Raw genomic sequence first — 20,012 nt, 5'->3', positions numbered from 1 at the left:
TTTCAGATGGAATTACAATTAGCATTTTACTGAGTATGAATACTCTTCCTCTTACACCCCCCCCCCCCGTATAAATAAAAATATAGAACTGCACTAGCCATAATAAGCCTTTGAAACTGGGTTTTTTCACCTACTATCATATACTTTCTGATGAGTAAGTGTAGGGAAACTAAGATTGGGATTTGTGCTGCAAAGAAAGAGCCAGGGTAAGTGCCCCCACTCACGGTGATGGAGGACCTAACAGACTCGGGACTCCGTTCTGCATTAAATGTTCACTTCAGACATCACATTCGTGATTATAGATTATATAGCTAAGTGCACTTTTAAAAAAAGCAATCTCAATTGCTGGTTGCTGGGCCGCTGGCTTCTGGTTGGCATAATGGACTCGGGATTGGGATGTACATACATTCAGGTTCCATCCAGGGTAGTAGCTTAGGGTAAAATTTTAAAAGCAGGATTTCGGGATCAAAGCGTTTGTACTTTCAGGCATGTCTATGTTTTCCGCCCCCATTTTTGGCATTGATGTCATGGATGGTTCTGGAGGATTCTGTGCCTTTGCCTTCCCCCATGGGGCGGTGGAAAAGGAGCGTCAGGAGCAGTGGGGCCCCACATCAAATCCCAGCCCTGCCACGGGCCACTGCGGGAAGGCTTGGAGCTAATTGCTTAGTTTCTCTGAGCCCAAGTCTTCTCGTTTATATAAAGTTGGATGAGGGCAGCCCGGGTGGCTCAGTGGTTTAGCGCCACCTTCAGCCCAGGGCCTGATCCTGGAGACCCGGGATGGAGTCCCACATCGGGCTCCCTGCATGGAGCCTGCTTCTCCCTCTGCCTGTGTCTCTGCCTCTCTCTCTCTCTGTGTCTCTCATGAATGAATAAATAAAATCTTAAAAAAAAAAAAAGTTAGGTACTTCCTCTGGGGTGGATGAGGGGTCCCCATTCAGAGTAGTTAGCACCCACTTAGCACAGAGCACGCAGGAGGGCAGGGTCCCCCTTCCCCTGCTCCCGGGGGTCCTGCACTGTGTGTGGGGGGGACTCACAGCAGCAGCCCTCCTGCCCACATCCTTCTCTTTAGCCCGCAGAGCACCCAGCACCCAGCACCACCCCATCCTGTAGTGGGGGGTGGGGAGGGGGTGGGTGGCTGGTGCATGACACACGGGGCCTTGGGGCTGACCTGCTATGACCGAGGACGTCTGGTTTAACGACACACCACACACACACCACACACGGGCAGCACAGCCAGTGCCTGACTCAGGTTTTTGCATCACTCTTGGCTCCCTGTCAGGCCTGGGAAGGAAAGGGGTGGCTTCCTTCTCTCCTTACAGTGCACCCCGCCCCCAGCTGTCCGGTTGAGGCAGTGGAGGGAGGCCAGGGGTGCTCAGGATGCCCAGACCGCCTCCCCGCCGGTATTCTGGGGCCCCTCGGGACTACTAATACCCCCTTGACCGAGGGGGGCGTGAGCGGGAGCCCAGCTGCCCACCCCGTGGCACTGCGACAGCGTGGCCGGGAAGTGAGAGCAGAGTGCTAACACACGCGTGTGCTGCTTACAGTAGGTTACAGGGGGAGTCTAGTAGCTCATTTAATATAGCTGAGGACTCTTACTAGTCTGCTTTAACCGATAGGAAACTGAGGCATGGAGGGGTTAAAGACGTCCACAAGTTCACACACCTGGCAGCTGTTAGAGCTTGTGAAGGGCGTGATCCCTTGGGGCCTGGGACTGGCTCCTTCCCGTCAGTCCTCATGTCCCCATTGCTGGCGAGCCGGGCTCCAGGCCCTGGGCTTTGTTTCTTCCCATCTCTCTGGCTCAGCTCAGTTTAGGATGCTGACTGCTCCTGAGTCCTTCCCTGTGGCCTCATGATAGAAGACTTGGTTGGGAGGATGGGAGGTAATGGGGCCACAGGCAACCAGAATTGGGGGCCCTGGTCCTCTTGCCTTCGGGCTCCAGCAAACTGAGACAGAAAACAGCATTTGGGGAGAGCTCCTGCGTCTCCCTCATCGCCGCTGTCATCCTAGAGTTTCCCAGGCCCTTGCCACAGTTGGTAGGGTGGCCTGGCCTATTGCATTGCAATCTAGCACATGCAACAATTAACCTTTTCTACAGTGCAAGAGAATTTCAGACGCGAACTATAGGGGGTGGAGACAACTCACAGTATCTGCTCCGTGCTTTGCGTGGGCTTAAAATATTTCATAAACCCTTCCAGGCTCTTAATGTCTAAGGGCCTGTGGCTTCTTAGTGAGAAGACCCTCCCCGTCTCCCTCTCTCCAGTCTGGGTCCCTGAGATCTATAGACCTGGGCCCTTGTCTTTGTCCATGCCAGAGAGGTGAGCCTTTCCTACCTCTCCTAGGTGACTCTATTGGCTTCTGGTTGAACCTGCTGGTGGCTCCTGGCAGGACCCCAGGAATCCTGTTTCATTCCCTCTTTCCTCTGGCTTGGAGCTCAGCCCCCCCCCCCCACCCCTCCCGTTCTTTACTTAGCTCTGTACTCCAGATTAGCACATTCTTGCTGTCCTCCCTCCAGGCTCTCTGCACCCCACAGCTGTCCACAAAGCCTCTTTGGCTCTTTAGGCTCTTCCCCCATGACATCAGCCAGCCTGCCTGCCTGACTCAGTTGAAGGTCTTAACTTTTGTTGCTGGAGTTGGTCTTCATATCCATTCAGAGATTTCTCATAACACGTACCTGGATGCCAGTCTCCAGTCTTCATGGGAAATTCTTATGTTCCTTTTAGAATTAAAAAATACTACCCTTTCCAGTTTACTTATTTCACTAAATTAATTGTTTTGCAAATGAGGAAATCCTTTTGTCAGAGGGTAGGTTGGCTTACCTGACCCAAGCTAGGAAGTGCAGAGCTGGGGTATGAGTTGTACACCGTTCCCAAGGCCAAGTGTATTGTACTGGGTCCATCTGGCTCACCTACCAGGTGAAGAATTGCGTGTAGGCCCGGAGGTGGGATGGGAACCCATGCCTCCTGCCCACAAATTCTCCTTTGCCACACGGTCTAACCTGTCCAAGGCAGAAAGAGCAGCATTTGGAGTGGGAGCTCTGAGTTCAGGAGGGACAAAGGGGCACTTGGGTTTGGGCTTTGACGTGTCATCACTCAGCACAGCTCTGGTTGGGCAGGGCATGGAGCTGGTTCCCAGACTGTGGTCACTGGGCTGCCCGTAAACCCAGCCTGGAGTCTTGCTGGTGACTTGGACCGGCTTCCTCAGTGGGCCCCAGCCTCAACTCGAGGTGATGGAGAGGGTGCCTCTGCTGTGGCAGTTGTGCTGCTGGTTTCCAGTGATAACTGCCCCTCTGAGGACAAAGCCTTTTTAAGGGGTGTTCTTTCATTAGATGCTTAGAATGGCTCTGTAAGGAAGGGGGCCCCCCTCACGGATAGATGCAAAACAGGCTTAGAAAGGTAATGACGCCTTCAAGGTCATTGGAGATACTGACCAATTCGAGACCCCGCCCCTGGACGGATGGTAAATCCCGGACCTCAGGTTGCCTCTGAGTAAATCCGCCAACTGTGCTTCTTCTCTGGCCTCCTAGTGATCAGGGTACCTGCAGGGGGCGAGAGAGATCTTTCTTACTCGGCTGCTCTGAGGACTCTTGCCTCTGAACCCTTTGAACCTGCCAGTTGTATAGCACATTGGCTCACTGGGTTATAAATATTTCCTGTGTCGGCCTCCCGTAGTAAGTACCCTGACCCCCGCCAGCCTGAGTTCTTTCAGACTGGGACTGCTCTGTTCCTCTTGGCGCCCTGCACAACGCGGGACCCAGTAAATGCCCGTGGAGTGGAAGTGCGCTCCACAAATGAAGTTGCAAATGAAGTTGGCCTGTGCCTTCTCCTGCGTTGCTTAGAGCGGGGGAGAGGAAAATAAACTTTTTTTCCTGGGCCATGGTAAGGTGGGTGGCCGAGCTCGAACCTGTGCGGTGTCCCCAGATGGCCACGAGGTGGCAGTGTGACCCCGTGGGCAGCTTGCCCCACTTGTTTAGAGATTGTGCTGCGAGGTCAGCCTGCAGGTGTCTGTCTGGACCTGACCCGTCTGGGCCTTCACCCCTCCTGGGGAAGCTTTGTGGTGACATGGAAAAGGCCTGGGCTTTGGGGTCCAACCCTGGCCCTGCCTTTCTCTAGGGACTTAGCCCTGGACACACTGTTTCCCTGAGCTTCGATTTCCTCATCCCGTAACATGGCAGTTGCACAGTCAGAAAAGGCCTAGTATGTCGTGGCCTGCAGCGTGACGAGGTCTGTCCTCAGGGCTGGGAGTTCCCGTATTTGCCTGTCGCTGCCCTTGGTCACCTGGCTCCGACCTGGCCATCCCAGCTTTCTGACCAAGCTTCCTGCACTTTCCAGCGGGTCTCTGAGCCTCAGCTGCTGCATCCCCCACCTGCCCCATCCCCGCTCCCCCCTAGCAGGGCCCCATCCCCCTGCCTTCCCTCTGCCTCACCGTGTCCCTCTCGGCCTCGGCCCTCTGATGGGGACTGCGTAGGGCTCATCTTGGTGGCCCACAGAGATGGGAAGTCTGTCAGGGGCGGCGTCTTGGTTATTTTGGCATCAGTGCTGTGCATTTAGCCAACAGTCCGTGACAAAAGTGACAGCTCTGCTTGTTGGGCATCTGCCAGGGGCTCTGCTGGGCGCTTTGCAGAATTGCTTCGTTTAATCCTTGCGACAGATCTACCCCCCATTTTATAGGGGGATAGACCATGATGCCTTTGGCTCTGAGCAAAAAAATTCTACTAAAAGCAGTTTGTAAAAAAATAATAATAATAAAAATAAAAATAAAAGCAGTCTGTAGAGCAAGGAAAGATTATTATGGTACCAAGCACAAGTCCTGAGGGCTGCTCAGTGTCAGCCAGGCCCCAGGTGACTGCCACGCCTCCTCCCCGCCTTCCTCGGTGTGCTGATGCGTCCTCCCGCCAGGTGCTGCGCCAGGTGCCGCGTGCGGGAAAGGTGGTGCTTCCTTTAGGAGGCCGCTAGCAGACTCGTGACCAAGTTCTTCTTGGCCACCGTTGGGTCTTAGGCTTGTTCCCAAGCTCGTCACTGGTAAAGAAATTCATGCGACTGGCTGGGATTAGTCAAGATTCAGCCCCTGAGGCTGGCGAGGGATCCAGGTGAGGGCATTAGGGCCCCTGGCCACCTGGCCCGTGGGACAAGGTGCAGGACTGAGGCTCATGAGTCAAGGAACCTGCCGAGGTTGCACACCTGGTGAGAAGCGGCGTCCCGGCCACATCGGCCGACTCCCGAGGCCATGGGGGGTTGAATGAAGTAAAGCGCAAGACTGAGAAAGCGCGTTGCTCTGGATTTGGTGTGCTGGACCTTGAGGGGTCTTGGAAGTTCCTTTTCCTACTGGTTCTGGAGTCTCTCCTTCCTCTCGGCTCCTTTCCGTGATTGTGTGCCTTCTCCTCAGACTGTGCTCCTCAGGCCTCCTTCAGCCCCTGTGCCCCAGGGCCCAGTTCTGCCGCCCTCCAGGGTAGCCTGCAGGCCCGGCTAGACCGAGTGGCCCCGGGGCTGATTTCAGCCTGGGCCGAGGCCCCGTGGGGTCGTGGGGTCGTCTTGAAGGTTCCCTTTAGAGCAGATAAGGGAGCTGCAAAACTCTTAAGTCAGGATTTAGGAGGAGAGGCCAGAGAAAATGCCGGGGGGTGGGGTGGGGGGGCTAGTAGGGGACCAGCAGGAGCAGGTCTGCCGGTGGGGAGAGCCCGGGCGCCCCGGAACAGACTCCCGCCGGGTCGTGCCGGGTGGCCGCCAGCTGCCCGCCTGCGGGGACGGCGCAGTCACGCAGGAGGCCTCTGGGCTTGCAGATGCTTCAGGACTGCCCCAAGGCCCGCCGGGAGGTGGAGCTGCACTGGCGGGCCTCCCAGTGCCCCCACATCGTGCGCATCGTGGATGTCTACGAGAACCTGTACGCGGGGAGGAAGTGCCTGCTCATTGTCATGGAGTGGTAAGCCAGGCCGGACGGCTCCCGAGGGCCAGGGGGCACGGAGAGGGCTGCTGGGCCGGGCCCGCCCCTCTCACCGTGGCTCTGTTTCAGTCTGGATGGTGGAGAACTCTTCAGCCGGATCCAGGACCGAGGAGACCAAGCGTTCACGGAAAGAGGTAGGAAGGGTCTGCTGGGACAGGCCTGGGCGGGCAGGGCCGTCGGGGGGGGCGGGGGGGACACCGGGGCCACTCCTCGGGTGGGTGGGGGGTGGGAGGGGGCTAACTGGGTCCTCAACCCTCCTGCCACATCTTGCGACTCTGCTTCCTATCGCCCACCCCCCTGCCACAGAGGCGTCAGAAATCATGAAGAGCATCGGCGAGGCCATCCAGTACCTGCACTCGATCAACATCGCTCACCGGGATGTCAAGGTGCCCGCTGTCCGCTGCCGTGTGGGAGCCACGGCCCGGGGGGCCACGGTGACCCTTGGGAGGTGGCCGGGCTTGCCCTGCGCCCTGCTGCGCCTCCTGCGGCAGAGCAGGGCAGGGGCCGTTCTCTGCCCCCCGGGGCCGCCCTCTCTGGGCCAAGCCCCAGCCCAGTAGCGAAGCCTTCTGTGGCTACGCCCAGCCCTGTGGTCCTCCTTAGTCAGCGCCACACAGTCACACCTTTGGTTTCTGTGTCCCCGTGGTGTTTGTTGGCGGTTCTCTGGGCTCGTCTCTTGTCTCCAAGTACCCTGTAAGCTCCCAAAGGCAGGCACCTGGCCACGCGCAACGGATGCTCCTGATGGCGTGCCGATCGAGGGCGACAGATGGTTGTTGAAAGGGTGAGGGGAGGCAGGAATCGCTACCCTCCTCACAGGCTCAGCAGCGTTGCTGTCTGTCCGTCTGTCTCCTTCTCTGTAGCCTGAGAATCTCCTGTACACCTCCAAAAGGCCCAATGCCATCCTGAAACTCACAGATTTTGGCTTTGCCAAGGAAACCACCAGCCACAACTCTCTGACCACTCCCTGTTACACGCCGTACTATGTAGGTAAGTCCAGAGGGGGCCCGGGGAGCTGGTCTTTCCCCAGAGCTGTTGTCAGGTGCTCTCTATAGCTCTCAGGGGCCACTGGTCCTGGGGGGGTCGTGTCCTTTGAACCTTCCCGGAGCTGGTTCTGCTGTGACCTGCCCAGAAGTAGGGCTTGAGCGAGTTAATCTGGAATTGAGACGTTATGGGAGATGGATCCGTCTGGGAGTATAGGCAGGATCTGGTGCACGCAGGTGCGCTTCCCCCAGAAGAGCAGCCATTGCCATCAGATGCCCAGCAGAGCCCGGGACACAGATTGGGTTCCGCAGCTCCAGCCAAGTGAACTCACGTTTATCCAGAATAAACTCATGTTTGTCAAATTAAGTGGGCAGCATGGGTCGGGAAGGCTCTTCAGTCCAGGAATCGTCTCATCTTAAGATTCTAGCCCCGGGGTTCCTCTTGGAGGAGGCTCTTCTGCTCTCCCCCACGCAGCCTCAGCATGGGGTTATGACTGTTCCCCCTCCCACCCCCGGCCACAGTATCATCACGATGGGCTGAAGGGTTGGGATAGGGAGCATGATCCGCAGAGAAGCTGGGGTATATCAGTGTTCCAGGGGCCGGATCCACCCACACTGACCTTTGGTTTGCAGCTCCAGAAGTGCTGGGCCCCGAGAAGTATGACAAGTCCTGTGACATGTGGTCCTTGGGTGTCATCATGTACATCCTGTGAGTGTGCCAGGGAGGGTGTGCGGAGGAGGCTGGGCTGGGCTGGGCTGGGAGTAGGAGGCCTGTACCTCTCTGGGACAAGAGGAAGGAGCAGAGGTCCACATCCCCTTCTGGATGGGGGATTCCCTGGGAATCCCCTGCATGTCCCCTTGTCTCCATGCTTATTGGATTCTGATAGCTAAGCGGCAGGTATAAACTAGCTCACAGGCAGGAAAATGTGTGGTTTAGATGCTGGGTGTGTTGGATTTCTGGGGCCTGTTCTTGATTTCGTATATTGTGCCTGAAATCCATGAGTGCATTTCTCTGTGACCTTTCTAAGAAGCCTGTTCCTCACTCTGTTCCTGGTGCAAGTCCCCCGAATAACACCCGCACTGTCCCCCTCTCTTCCTGCTTCTTGATTCAGGCTGTGTGGGTATCCCCCCTTCTACTCCAACCATGGTCTCGCCATCTCTCCGGGCATGAAGACTCGCATCCGAATGGGCCAGTATGAATTTCCCAACCCAGAGTGGTCGGAGGTATCAGAGGAAGGTAAGGACCCCCTCCCCCACCCTGTGCACGTGCACATGCGTGCGCACACGTGGTACCTGCAGGATCCGGCCCCCAGGAGTGGTGTGGCAGTGGGTCCATCCCTGTGCTCACACCTGCTGGGCATGTCCTGTCTGCGTGAGGGACCCATCCTGGGCCACGGGCGTGGGGCTGCATGTAACCTATCAAGAGGTGTAACCATAATGCCCCTCGGGACCGGCTCTGTGGGCAGTCTGCCTCCAGGCAACCCTCCACCCCCACCCCCCTGTGCCCCTAAGTCTGGTTTCTCCCTGAAAACTTTGGGAAGAAGCAGAAGAGAGAGGGTGGCCCCTGAGCTGTCTCTGTCCCCTGCCCCACCCCACAGTGAAGATGCTCATCCGGAACCTGCTGAAAACAGAGCCCACTCAGAGGATGACCATCACGGAATTCATGAACCACCCCTGGATCATGGTAAGCCTGGTGGGCCAGAGGGACCCGGGTCAGTGGAAACCGACCCTCAGGGCGAGGGCGAGGGCGAGGGCGAGGGCGAGGGCTCGGGCAAGGGCTCAGCCACCACTCTGCTCCCCGCCAGGCTTTCCCTTGAACTCCTTTTCTCCCCCACAGCAATCAACAAAGGTCCCTCAAACCCCACTGCACACCAGCCGGGTCCTGAAGGAGGACAAGGAGCGGTGGGAGGATGTCAAGGTGAGGGGACCGCTGGCTGCGAGGGGCCCGGGGTGGGGGTGGGTGCCCGGGGGTGAGGGGCGGTGCTGGCCGGTGGGGTGGGGGGGTGTGAGTCTGCATTCGCTCACCCCAGGGATTTCTGTCACAGCGAGAGCAGTGACTCTGAGCCCCTTCCCTGGCCAGGCTGGGCCTGCGGTGGTTCCCTATAAGGAACCCGAAAGGCTATCTGGTACCGTCTCCTCGTTTTGCAGATGAGGAGCCCGAGGTCCAGAGAGGGAGAGTGACCTGCTCAAGGTCACACAGCTAGCGATGGGCTGGGGTGGACCAGAGCCCAGGTCCCCTGACTCCTAGTCCAGTGCTCTTTCTGCTTCCAGTGGGGTCGCTGGGGGCTCTGGGAACACACCCTACGGTTGTGAGCAGGCTCTGGTGACCCCGGCGGGGGTTGAGGCTACTGTCAGCCTCGGACCCACTGACCAGCCTGTCCTTTCTCTGCTCCCACCCCCTGTCGCCCTCACCCTGCCCTTCCCTGTGTCTCTTATCTCCCCTGTCGCCCTGTGGGGTCACCCTGCCCCCTCCCCAGGAGGAGATGACCAGTGCCTTGGCCACAATGCGTGTCGACTACGAGCAGATCAAGATAAAAAAGATCGAAGATGCGTCCAACCCTCTCCTTCTGAAGAGGCGGAAGAAAGCTCGGGCCCTGGAGGCCGCGGCCCTCGCTCACTGAGCTGCTGAGCCCGTCCCGCTCCACTGGCGGACAAGCAATAACTCTCGACCTGAATATATTTTTTAAACGAAGAGACCCAGGACTGCCCGCTTCACCTCCCTCCTCGGCAGCGTGGAGCCCAGAGCCCGTCCGAGGCCGCATCCCGCCTGTGGTTCCCACCACCTCGGAGAGGGAGAGGCTGGGAGGCTGCGGGCGGTGCGGAGAGAAAAGAGCAAGACGCTCTGGAACCTGTGCTCATTTTGCAATTTTATCAGTAATTTGACTTGGAATTTTTATGAAACTTCTTTTATTGTTCTTTCCCCCACTCGGCCTCCTCTTGCCCAGACCCCTTCCTCTCTGGATGTGTAAGGGCTCGGGGTTGGTTCAGGGGTGTTTGTGGCAACTGTCCGAGGGAGCGTCCCTGCGTCCACCTGGCCTCTCCTGCCCCATCCCGGCCGGGGGCCCCTGCGACTGAGGCATTCTGGGAGCTCGGGGCCCTGCGGGGCCGGGGCCAGGATGCCACCCGCCTCTGCGGGAGCCCTCAGACCTCACCGATGTGCCAGACAGACAGAGGCGAGTGTGATTGTGTGTGTGTGTGTGTGCGCACGTGCCCGGATCTGTGTCTGGGACTGTGCATGTTCATGGGGCCAGGGGCAGGCAGGGCTGCAGAGGGAGGGCCCCTGCTGTGGCTCAAGAACCTCACCCCTCCTTGGGCCTGCCGTGCCTGCGTCAGGTCTGCCAAAGTGCCTGAGAAGCCTGCCCCGACTCAGCCCGGCCCCGCAGCCTGCCCGGTGGTTCTGGGAGGCAGAGAGGAGCCACCTGGGCTCCGGCCCAGCGGTCGGGAAGGCTGGACCACCCTCACCCCCACCCGTGGGCGCCCGTGCAGTGCTGGTCCTAGTCTTCTGAGGCGCTTCCCTACCCAGTAGCCTCTCTCCCCCTTCCTGCCATGATTAACCCGTTCTTGATGATTTTTCCTATATTTTGAGCCACTTCTCAATGGGCCTCTTCTCTGCTCCCATGGGGGGAGCCTGGGCTGTTTAGAAGTGACTTGGAGCTTTTGCATTTTGCCGCCTCTCCTGGGCCCCTGGGGGTACCGGCCGGCTCCCCCTCGAGGGCAGAGGCGGCACCCCTTGGGTGGCCCCGTGGGTGGGTGGGGGAGTCTTCACACCAAAGATGTCCCGACTCTGCCCCCGCCTCCGTTAGCCACTTCACCTTGACCCCCAAGCAACTCAGCCTTGTGTGTCCAGGCCAGTGGGGGGGGGGGCGGGAAGGGCCCTCCCCCCGGTACTAGTGAGCAGCGTGGGGGGAGGTCTCTGGGCCAGGGGTGGGCACTGATTCTCCAGCTCTCGTCTCCCTCGGGGCCGAGTTGCTGGAGGAGCACCCCAGATCTTCTCCGGATGTGGGCAAGGGCTCTGAGGGCCCCCAGTGCCTCCCGGTCCCTGACGGCGTGGCCAGCACTCAGATTGTTGTAAACTGTTGTTTTGTATGAGCGAAACTGTCTTTACTAAACGGATTTAATAGTTGAAAGGTTTTCTTGCTCTTCCTTCGTGGGACGCAGCCTGTCCACCCCCCACTTCTCCTCTTTGCACCCCAGTGGAGAGTGCTGGTATATGCTGGGAGGGCTCCCTGGGTGTGGGTGCGGGAGCACCTGGCCTGGCCGCGGGCTGGCCGGGCTGTGTCTGCTGTAGGGGCACGAATGCTGCTCTTTCTTCTCTGGAGCAGGGTCGGGGGGCAGCATGGGGTGGAGAGCCCTTGCTCTCTCGTCAAATACCGAATCGGGAGCCCGCTGGCTTCTCAGCACATGATCCTTTGACCTGTTTAGCCACAGCCAGGTGCTGGACGCCTCAGCCCGCGGTGGGGTGTGTTTCTGGGTTCAAATCCTGGGAGAGACCAAGGGAGCAGGGTGGTGTCATTCCCGAAAGTTCCAGGAGGGGGCAATAGGGGTTAAGCTTACACTGAAAGAGTCTACACTGACCTGAAAGAGCCCTGCCATGGTCACCTGACCTGTTCCCCCCACTGCACAGATGGGAAGAGCAAGGCCCAGAGGTGGGACGTTTGGGATCACACAGTGGACCAGTTTGCGGTGGGGTCTAAGGTGGAAATCGGTCTGCTGGCCCCACTGCTCTTCCCTGCAGTCAGATGGAACAGCGATGCACCCTAGTTCACATTTTCTCACGTGGTCCCCGGGGCTGACTGGGGAGAAGGGCAAGGCAGGGTGGTTCCCCAGGCTGCATGAGTCAGGGAGCTGACTGAGGGCACGTGAATGTGCTGCAGGTCACATAGCAGCCTGGTTTGGACTAGAACTCAGGATCCAGAGGCCTGGGGTGTTCTCCATCCTCACACCTGGCCTTCTGCCCACAGGAGAGGCCTGCTCGTGCCCCTCAGTCGTTGGCAGGATCACGGCTCCACGGCTCGGGCTTGTGGGCACAGGCAGGGCGGCCCCTCGTGGCCCCCGACCCCCCTTTATGGCTCCTGGGTGGATTGGCAGGCTCGGGGCCCAGCGTGAGACCACTCACCCGTGTAGAAACCACGGCTCGGATAAGCCCACGGGCGGTTTTGCTCCCCGGGAAGTCCAGTTGTGTTGGCTGCACCGAGACAGGTGTCAGAAGTGCCGAGAACATGGAGGAAGAGGGAACGAGGGCTGGGAGGAGGGGAGCCAGGGTGCGCGTGCCCGGGGGCGGCGCCCGTGCTCTGCCGTCTTTGGAGGCCACATCCATTTTCCATTTCTGGCCTAAAACAGCGCAAATGTAGTGGAGTTCCACAGGTCAGAGGTCTGATGGGGTCTCACTGGGCTAGAACCAAAGTCTCCGCAGAGCTGCGGTCCTTTCTGGAGGCTCTAGAAGATTCCATTGCCTTGCCTTTTCCAGCTTCAAAAGGCTCCTGCATTCCTTAGCTCATGACCTTTTACCTCCCTCCTTTTTTTTTTCTTTTTTAAGATTTTATTTACTTACTTGAGAGAGAGAGAGTATAAGTGGGAGGGAGGGGCAGAGGGAGAAGCAGACTCCCTGCTGAGCAGACCCCAGAACCCCGGAATCCTGACCTGAGCTGAAGGCAGATGCTTAACCGACTGGGCCACCCAGGCGCCCCTCTTCGTCCATCCTTGAAGCCAGCAGCGTCGCACCCTCTGACGCTTCTGTGGTCCCATCTCTGACCTAGCCGGGAGCGCGGTCTCCACGGTTAAGGACTTGTGGGATTAGACTGAGCCTCCTCAGATGATCCAGGATAATCTCCCCCATCACCAGGCTCTTAACCTTAATCCCCCTGCAGTTCCTTTTGCCGTGTAAGGAACCATGTGCCTATGTCCGGGGATCAGGACGTGGGCATCTGCGGGGTGCTCGCTCTGCGCAGAGGCCTGGCTCAGCCTTCTCAGCCTCCTGCCCCACATGTTGACCCTTGTGTCTGCTGGGTCAGCTCGGCTCAGCACACTTGTGCCCAGGGACGATCCCGCCTGGATGTGGTGTTCAGGGAGGATGGCTGGGGGGAAGGGCCAGGAGGGGCCCTGCTTGGCCCATGGGATCTTGCCCTCCCTTTGTGCTCCTCCTCGTGCCCCTGACCCACGCACGAGGGGCTCCGTGATTCCCTGTTACTGAACTTCCTCCTGCTAAATTCCCAGACAGGATGAGAAAGAACTTGGACCTAAAGGCAAAGGCTGGGGCAGGAGGCAACGGGGTGTGATTCCGGAACATGCCAAAGTGGTGTAAGGTGTCAAGAGGGCTGGAGGACTAGTCTCCAATTCCCCTAACAGGAAACACAGCCTCACAGAGGTAAAACGACTCTCTCAAGGTCTCACAACTAAGCAGAGGTGAATCTCGCCTGGAGCTCCAGCTTCCAAGTTGATAGAGTTTCTTGAAATAAAAAAAACACAAAAAATCGCTAACGTCTTCTAGATAAGGAAGTGGGCCGAGGGGCACCCAAGGTGAGACAGAATGGATTCCTCTCCACTGAGTGCAGTTGTTTCCTTTTCTCTGAAGTGGGGGTGACATTCCTGCACCCCGTGGCTACTGTGAGGAGCTCCATGAGCTCATGAATGTCCCTGCTCCGGAAGGTGCCAGGTGGCCTTGTGCCGTGGCGAGCCCCACGGCCCAGAGGGCACAGGGAGCCCTAGGATTGGAGTGGGGCAGCGGCCTAGGCGGATCAGTCTCGCCCTCAGTTGGAGGGCCTGTCTGTGCTTTGGGTTGGGGAGGCGTTGGTTAGATAAACAATAACAGTAAATTTGGGGGTTTCCTTGCCTTGGTCGGAGACAGGAAGTGCCTGTGGGGGGCTGTGAGTGACGAGTGGGTACAGTGGGTAGTGCCTGCTGGGGTGTGAAGGAAATTCAGTTATTCAAGGGAGGAGGAAGGCGCTGGTGCGGCCGGGGAAAGTGGGTGTCCTAGCCACCCGGGGATGTAAACAAACCGGTGGGGCCTGAGTGGGGCCCGGAGGGCAGCCTCTGCCCGGCTCTTGGAAGTGCTCCGTCAGCCTGGGGGGGGGGGGGGCAGGTGTGGAGGTAGCTTCTCTTTGAAAGGGACACCAAGCTGCAGCTCCGAGAGTCCTTTTGGCAAGTTCACCCAGTCACCCAGCTGTCCCCTCCCTGTGCTGTGGGACAGGTGTGAGGAGACGCCCCGCATCCTACATCACGGGACACCCGGGCGCTTACTGAGCTGCCTTTGGGGACCAGGGAGCTTAGACGTCGGAGGGATGAGTGGGGTCCAGAGCTGCACAGCCTGGATCCTTCTGGACGAAGCCCTCACATGCTTGCCTTTCTGGGGCTCATACCAGTTCTACGCCCCAGGCGGCCTCACCAGGACTCTGAGAAGCAGGGGGCACGGTCCAGGGCCTAAGGGGCGCTTCCCCCCCCAAGCTGCAGGCCCCCACCCCGTGAGGGGGTCAGTGCTTCGGCCTCCTTGACTCACCGGCCGAGATGAGCCCGCAGAGGTTGAAGTGGCTCGTTCAGGTTCAGCTCCTCCGCGGCACCCGGTGCTCGGGCCCCAGGGGCAGGCGAGCTGGGACCCCGGGGCGCCCCCTGCGCGGGCAGTCTGGACGGAGACGACGAGGGGAGGGCGCAGGCGAGCTTCCACGCCTGTCCCTGCAGAGCCCTTCCTCCCTTGGGGCACAGGCTCCCCCTTCTGTCTTTCTGTCTGAACTGCTGTCCGTGCCCCCTCCGCCCTCCCTTCAGCTTGACCTTTGACCCCCAGCAGGTCCTCCGAGGGAAATCTGATTTACCGCCCTAAGAGGGCGTCCTGGGTGTGTTTCTGCCCACTTTCTTTTTTTCTTACCTTTGTTTTTATTTATTTTATTGTTATCGATTTGCCAACATGCAGCATAACCCCCAGGGCTCCTCCCATCACATGCCCCCCCATCACCCAGTCCCCCGCCCCCCCGCCTCCTCCCCTTCCAGCACCCCTTGTTCGGTTCCCAGTTAGGAGTTAGGTGTGTCTCCCTCTCTGATTTTCCCCATTCAGCTCCCCTCCTTTCCCTTATCCCCTTCACGGTTTCTTATATTCCCCGTATGCGTGAGACCCTGTGATGATCGTCCCTCTCGGGGGACCAGCTCCACTCCGCATCAGACCCTCCAGTCCATCCACGTCAGTGTCGGTGGTGGGGATCGTCCTTTCTGATGGCTGGGGAATCTTCCACGTATCTGTAGGCCACGTCCTCTTCATCCATTCATCTGCCGAAGGACATCGAGGCTCCTTCCACAGTTTGCCTCTCGTGGACATTGCTGCTGTGAACATCGGGGTGCAGGGGTCCCAGGCGTTTCACTACATCTGTCTCTTCGGGGTAAATCCCCAGTAGTGCGATTGCTGGGTCCTAGGGTAGCTCGATTTCTGACTCCTCGAGGAGCCTCCACCCTGGTTCCCAGAGCGGCTGGGCCAGTGCAGGAGGGCCCCCCTTCTCCACTCTGTCTTTCCAGCCACTCCCACCTGGATTCCTCTCATTCACGAGGCCTGCACCCCCCGCCCCCCATCTATACCGAGATTTGGGAACAGAGCCTGACAGGGATTTCCCCTCTCGACTTCAGTTCATCAATTTTGAAAGACGCCTTCCACTTAGGTCAGTTTTCGTTACACATTTGACAAGTCAGGGCGAGAAAGGATAACGTTACCTGTAGCTGGGGGCTCCTCTGGAGCAGTGGGCCGAACGGCTGTCACAAGGCTGCCCTGCTCCCCTCCGAGGGCCACCCAGAGGCCCGGCCTCTCTGCAGGAGCCTCGTGGGCCTCACACCGCACGTCGGGCACCGGGACAAGGGCCCCTGACAGCTGCCCCAGAGCAGATACAAATTCTAACATGCTTCACCTTCCACCTGTTTTATTTTTCACAAACCAACCAACATCTCAAACCTAGGGTTACACCGGAATGGACATCCACCCCGGGTGAGGGGTGGTGCATACTTATTGCTGTGGCGGGGAAATTACTACCCAGAGCCTCTGGCCAGGAAGTCTCGTCTGTGGCTTGCAGGCGGCGAGATGTGGGGTGGGGGGGACTTGAGCGGCAGCTGCCGAGAGGCAGAGGCACGAACCTGTGTGTGGTAAAGTCATTTTTAGGGGCCAGGGCTGCCATGCAAATGCATTCGTTTGCATAACTTTCTTGCTCTATGGGACAGCGAAGTTTCCTACTCCATGGGACACTGCCAGCAGGATTTGCAAGTGAAATATCAGGACTGTCCTTCCCCCTTTGCCATTCCCCTCCCCCTGGGTTTTGTTTCTGTCCCTCAGGCCCAGTGTGACCAAGTGCTGGTCCTAACCTTTCTGATCGGTTGCTGGGGCCCTGAGAGGCCAAGGACCTACAAAGGCTATGCAAATGAGTCCCTGGGCCCAGTCCAAACCGGTGGCTCGCGCAGGCCGCTGCTGCCTGAGCCCAAGGGAAACGTGACCAAAGTCCCTCTGGCAGTCCAGGCAGCCGTGGCATCTTGTTCCTCAAAAAGCAGAGCCTCCCGGGGCTCAGGGGCCTCGAGTTTCACAATGAGCGGAGTGCTCCCAGGCCTTACCCTCTGATTTGGAGACCTGTGGTTCCAAATTCACCAGTCAGAGGTTTACTTTTCAAAGAAACCACGATCACATCTAAGTCTGAACCCCAGACCTCGGTTAGCTGTGCCTAGAGCCTGCGGTCCAGGGAGCCCCGGTATTTGCAGGAAGACCTAGAAGGGCCGATGGTTTTCTGGCACTCGGCCGTCTCCTTTTCTGGTCAGAAGCCTGTTCTAAGTAACGGTCCTCATAGCGAGACTCTGACCCAACTCACCGCACCCACCCCCACCCCCTGCAGCGGGGAAGAAGGCGGGAGGGAAGGGGACAGGGGCAGGCCGTCCCCTGAGCCAGTCTGCAAGAAAGAGAAAGAGATGAGAAATCCAGGCTGATCAGGCTTATTCCAAGCTCTGAAAAGGGCAGCTGAGCCGGCGTAGCTGCTGAGGACCTGTCGGATGGATGAGCGCAGCGCAAGGATAATTAACACAAGCAATTTTAGTAATTCAAACAGCAAAGAAACGCACACTTGTGTATACACACAGAATGAAATGGGCAAGTTCTTCACAACCTCTTCCTCCTCACCCAACCATGCCAGCCCCCCTCTCCACAAGTAATTTTGCATAACACTCGGGTGTGAATTTGATAGTACCCAGCCCTACAAAAATTTCTATTACTGTATCTACACACATATATGCTTAAAACACAGGTGAGAAATTTCTTTGAGGGTAATAACCGGTACTAATGGGATCACTGGGCATATGGTTCTACAACTTGTTCCTTAAAAGAAATTGTGGCCGAACATCCGTACGTAAAATTTCCCATCCTAACAATTCTGAAGTGCAGAGTTAAATAGTGTGAAGTATCTTCACATAGTCGTACAACCCCTCTCCAGAACTTTTCCATACCCATCAATCAGTGTGCAGCTTGCTCTTTAAACTCAGCCTTTTTAAAAAAACAAACAACCCAGCCTTTCTTTTTTTGTTTAACTCAGCCTATCTTAGTGTGTGTCCATGACTGAACTCAGAATTATCAAATTCCCCCCGCACCGTATTTTAAAGTTGTTTTTGTTTTATTTTTGTTTTTGTTTGTTTGTTTTGTTGTTGTTGTTTTTAGTAATCTCTGCACCCAGCGAGGGGCTCAAACTCACGACTCCGTGATCAAGAGGCATAGGCTCTACTGACTGAGCCTGCCGGGTGCACCAAAACTATGATATTCTTAATAGCTGCCAAGAATTCTGTAACATAGATGAGCCCTAATTTATTTAATTATTTGCTTTTGATGGATGTTTTATTTCCTCCTTTTTTTTAAATATTAGTATTAATGTTGCAATGATGTAAACATCTTGTACAACATCTCTGTGCACATGTGTACGGATTTCTGTAGCCTAGGTTCCTAGAAGTGGAAGTAAGATTAAGGGGCACGTGCATTTCATGTTCTGGGCGGCACTCCCAGGAAGACAGTATCGATTTATGAATGAATGCATTTTGCATATTGCTTTCTGAATGACAGGTCCATGAATGGATTCGCTGTCAGCAGTGGGGCAATCTGGGGATAGACGAAGTCAGCTGAGAATAAAAGGACATTTGAAGCACTTCCCAAAACATAGATGTGTACCCTTGGTTGCCTAGTGGGAGACTGGAAGAATCAGATGTGGAGGGGCAAGGGGGATTCCTTGAGCCTCCCCTCGGAGTCGGTGGCCCTGCTCACTCAATTACAGTTATTTGCATATCTTTGGGGCGTGTATGCAGAAGGGCTCAAAGACTAATCTGAGCTCCAGCCTTGTTCAGCCTCCTGCTGGCATTTGGTCTTGAGCATGTTATTGATCGGCTTCCTGGACTGCAAAGCGCCTCGTGGGAGATGACAGTTGTGCAAAGGACTTTGACATAAGGCAGACTGGCAGGTGTTGGAAGAGAGGCCCAGAGGGCCACGGGAGCTGAGAAAGGGGCTCCCCTCTGGTTAGGGCGATCCTGAAAGGAAGGCTCGTGCTGAAGGACTTGACTCTGCCTCGGGGTTCTAGGCGTTACCGGCGACACAGGAGACTTGCAAGCATTTTTTCTCATTGTACAGGAGCTCAGCCACACTAACCCCTACAACCCCGCCCCCCTTTTTTTTAAAGATTTTATTTATTTATCCATGGCAGACACACAGAGAGAGGCAGAGACACAGGCAGGGGGAGAAGCAGGCTCCATGCAGGGAGCCCAATGTGGGACTCAATCCCCAAGCCAATGCTCACCCACTGAGCCCCCCAGGGGTCCCAACCCCTACCACCTTATGGGACACTGAATGTGTGCCCAGCCCTCTGCTGATTACGGAGTCTGAGGAATCAGGCTTGAGGTGTGGTGGTCGATAGCTCAGATGCACACTGCCCCGGAGAAAGCCTTGGAGTCACATAGTAAACTGGGTTCAAAGTGTGTGCAGGTGACTTCACGGAGCCTCGGTTTATCAGCCAGTTCAGTGAGAATAATTGTGGCACTCCACACACACAAAATGTTTTTAGGATTGATTTATTTCAGAGAGAGAGAAAGAATGTAAGCAGGGAGAGGGGCACATGAAGGGTGACACAAGCAGACTTCAGGGAGCCTGATATGGGGCTCCATCCCCGGACCCAGAGAGCCTGGCCTGAGCCCAAATCAAGACTTGGAGGCTCAACTGACTGAGCCACCCAGGCATCCCCACAACACATGCAAAAATTGCTAATAATATTTAGGATTATAAGTATTAATTATGGAATGTGCTGCAGAGACCTGCAATCACAGCTAGGACCCCAACCGCTGTGCTCTCAAACGTACTGCTGCATCTGCGTCGGGCCCACATTTCCTCCATCTGCCCCCAGCCAGTTCCTGGGGGCCCAGGCCTCTAGTGACGGCTGATTTGGGTTTGAGGATTCCCTGGCCACTGTGCAGAAGCTCCTTTAGACCATACAGTAGTGCAGGACACGCTCACACCCGACCCTCTCGCCTGTGCCCCTCGGTGGGCCCCCACAGTCTGATGGCTCCCCCCGGCTTGACGGGCCTCCTTCCTTCTCTCTGGAAAGACCTTTCCCCTCAATAAGCCCCTTGCCTGTCCACTGCGTTTCGGCATCTGCTTCTCAGAAGGCCCAGCTGCACGATGATGACACGGCTTCCCCTACGGGCTTGCTGGCGAGGCACACGCACAAGGTAAAGCTGGAGCATGAGGCCCGGCACGCAGGCAGCACTCCTCATCGCCACGTATCACAGCAGCCCGACTGCAGCTGTGCGAGCAAACCGATTCCAGGAAAAAGGAGAGGAAAGGGGGTTAACCCTGCATAGCTTTGGGTGAGAGAGGAGGCCGCTGCGCGTCTGCTGCAGGGGTGTCCTGGGCCTGGGCTGGTGGCTCTGTAGCCCAGCAGAGAGGACCCCCACTCACGTGGGGACGGGGCGGGGGCAGCTGGGTGCCTCCTGGGGGCAAGTGGGGCGGGGTGGGGTGGGGTGGGGTGGGTGTCAGTGCCCGGCAGAGTGGGGGCCAGGGGAGAATGATGGGAAGACTGTGTGCCTTCATGTGAAACAGGGGCCATGGGAAGCGAGGGTGAGTCACAGGGT

The 20,012-nt window shown here is 57.2% G+C and overlaps 1 protein-coding gene across 2 annotated transcripts in view; it reads left to right on the top strand.

The window, feature by feature from the left end:
- The window catches only part of MAPKAPK2 (MAPK activated protein kinase 2), a 45,472-nt gene extending 34,434 nt beyond the window's left edge, over positions 1 to 11,038 (top strand). For both annotated transcript variants that reach the window (XM_072831271.1, XM_072831272.1), the window contains exons 2-10: positions 5,774 to 5,913; positions 6,004 to 6,068; positions 6,241 to 6,320; positions 6,792 to 6,918; positions 7,545 to 7,620; positions 8,024 to 8,148; positions 8,510 to 8,595; positions 8,749 to 8,829; positions 9,389 to 11,038. In XM_072831271.1, the coding sequence (XP_072687372.1) occupies positions 5,774 to 5,913; positions 6,004 to 6,068; positions 6,241 to 6,320; positions 6,792 to 6,918; positions 7,545 to 7,620; positions 8,024 to 8,148; positions 8,510 to 8,595; positions 8,749 to 8,829; positions 9,389 to 9,532 (924 nt within the window). In that variant the 3' untranslated portion in view covers positions 9,533 to 11,038. The remainder of the gene's footprint in view (positions 1 to 5,773; positions 5,914 to 6,003; positions 6,069 to 6,240; positions 6,321 to 6,791; positions 6,919 to 7,544; positions 7,621 to 8,023; positions 8,149 to 8,509; positions 8,596 to 8,748; positions 8,830 to 9,388) is intronic.
- Positions 11,039 to 20,012: the final 8,974 nt, after the last annotated feature.

This window comes from Canis lupus, chromosome 6 (assembly GCF_048164855.1).
Source record: "Canis lupus baileyi chromosome 6, mCanLup2.hap1, whole genome shotgun sequence".
Taxonomy (NCBI): domain Eukaryota; kingdom Metazoa; phylum Chordata; class Mammalia; order Carnivora; family Canidae; genus Canis; species Canis lupus.
The sequence above is the reverse complement of the archived record's forward strand: the minus strand, read 5'-3'. Positions and strand labels throughout refer to the sequence as shown.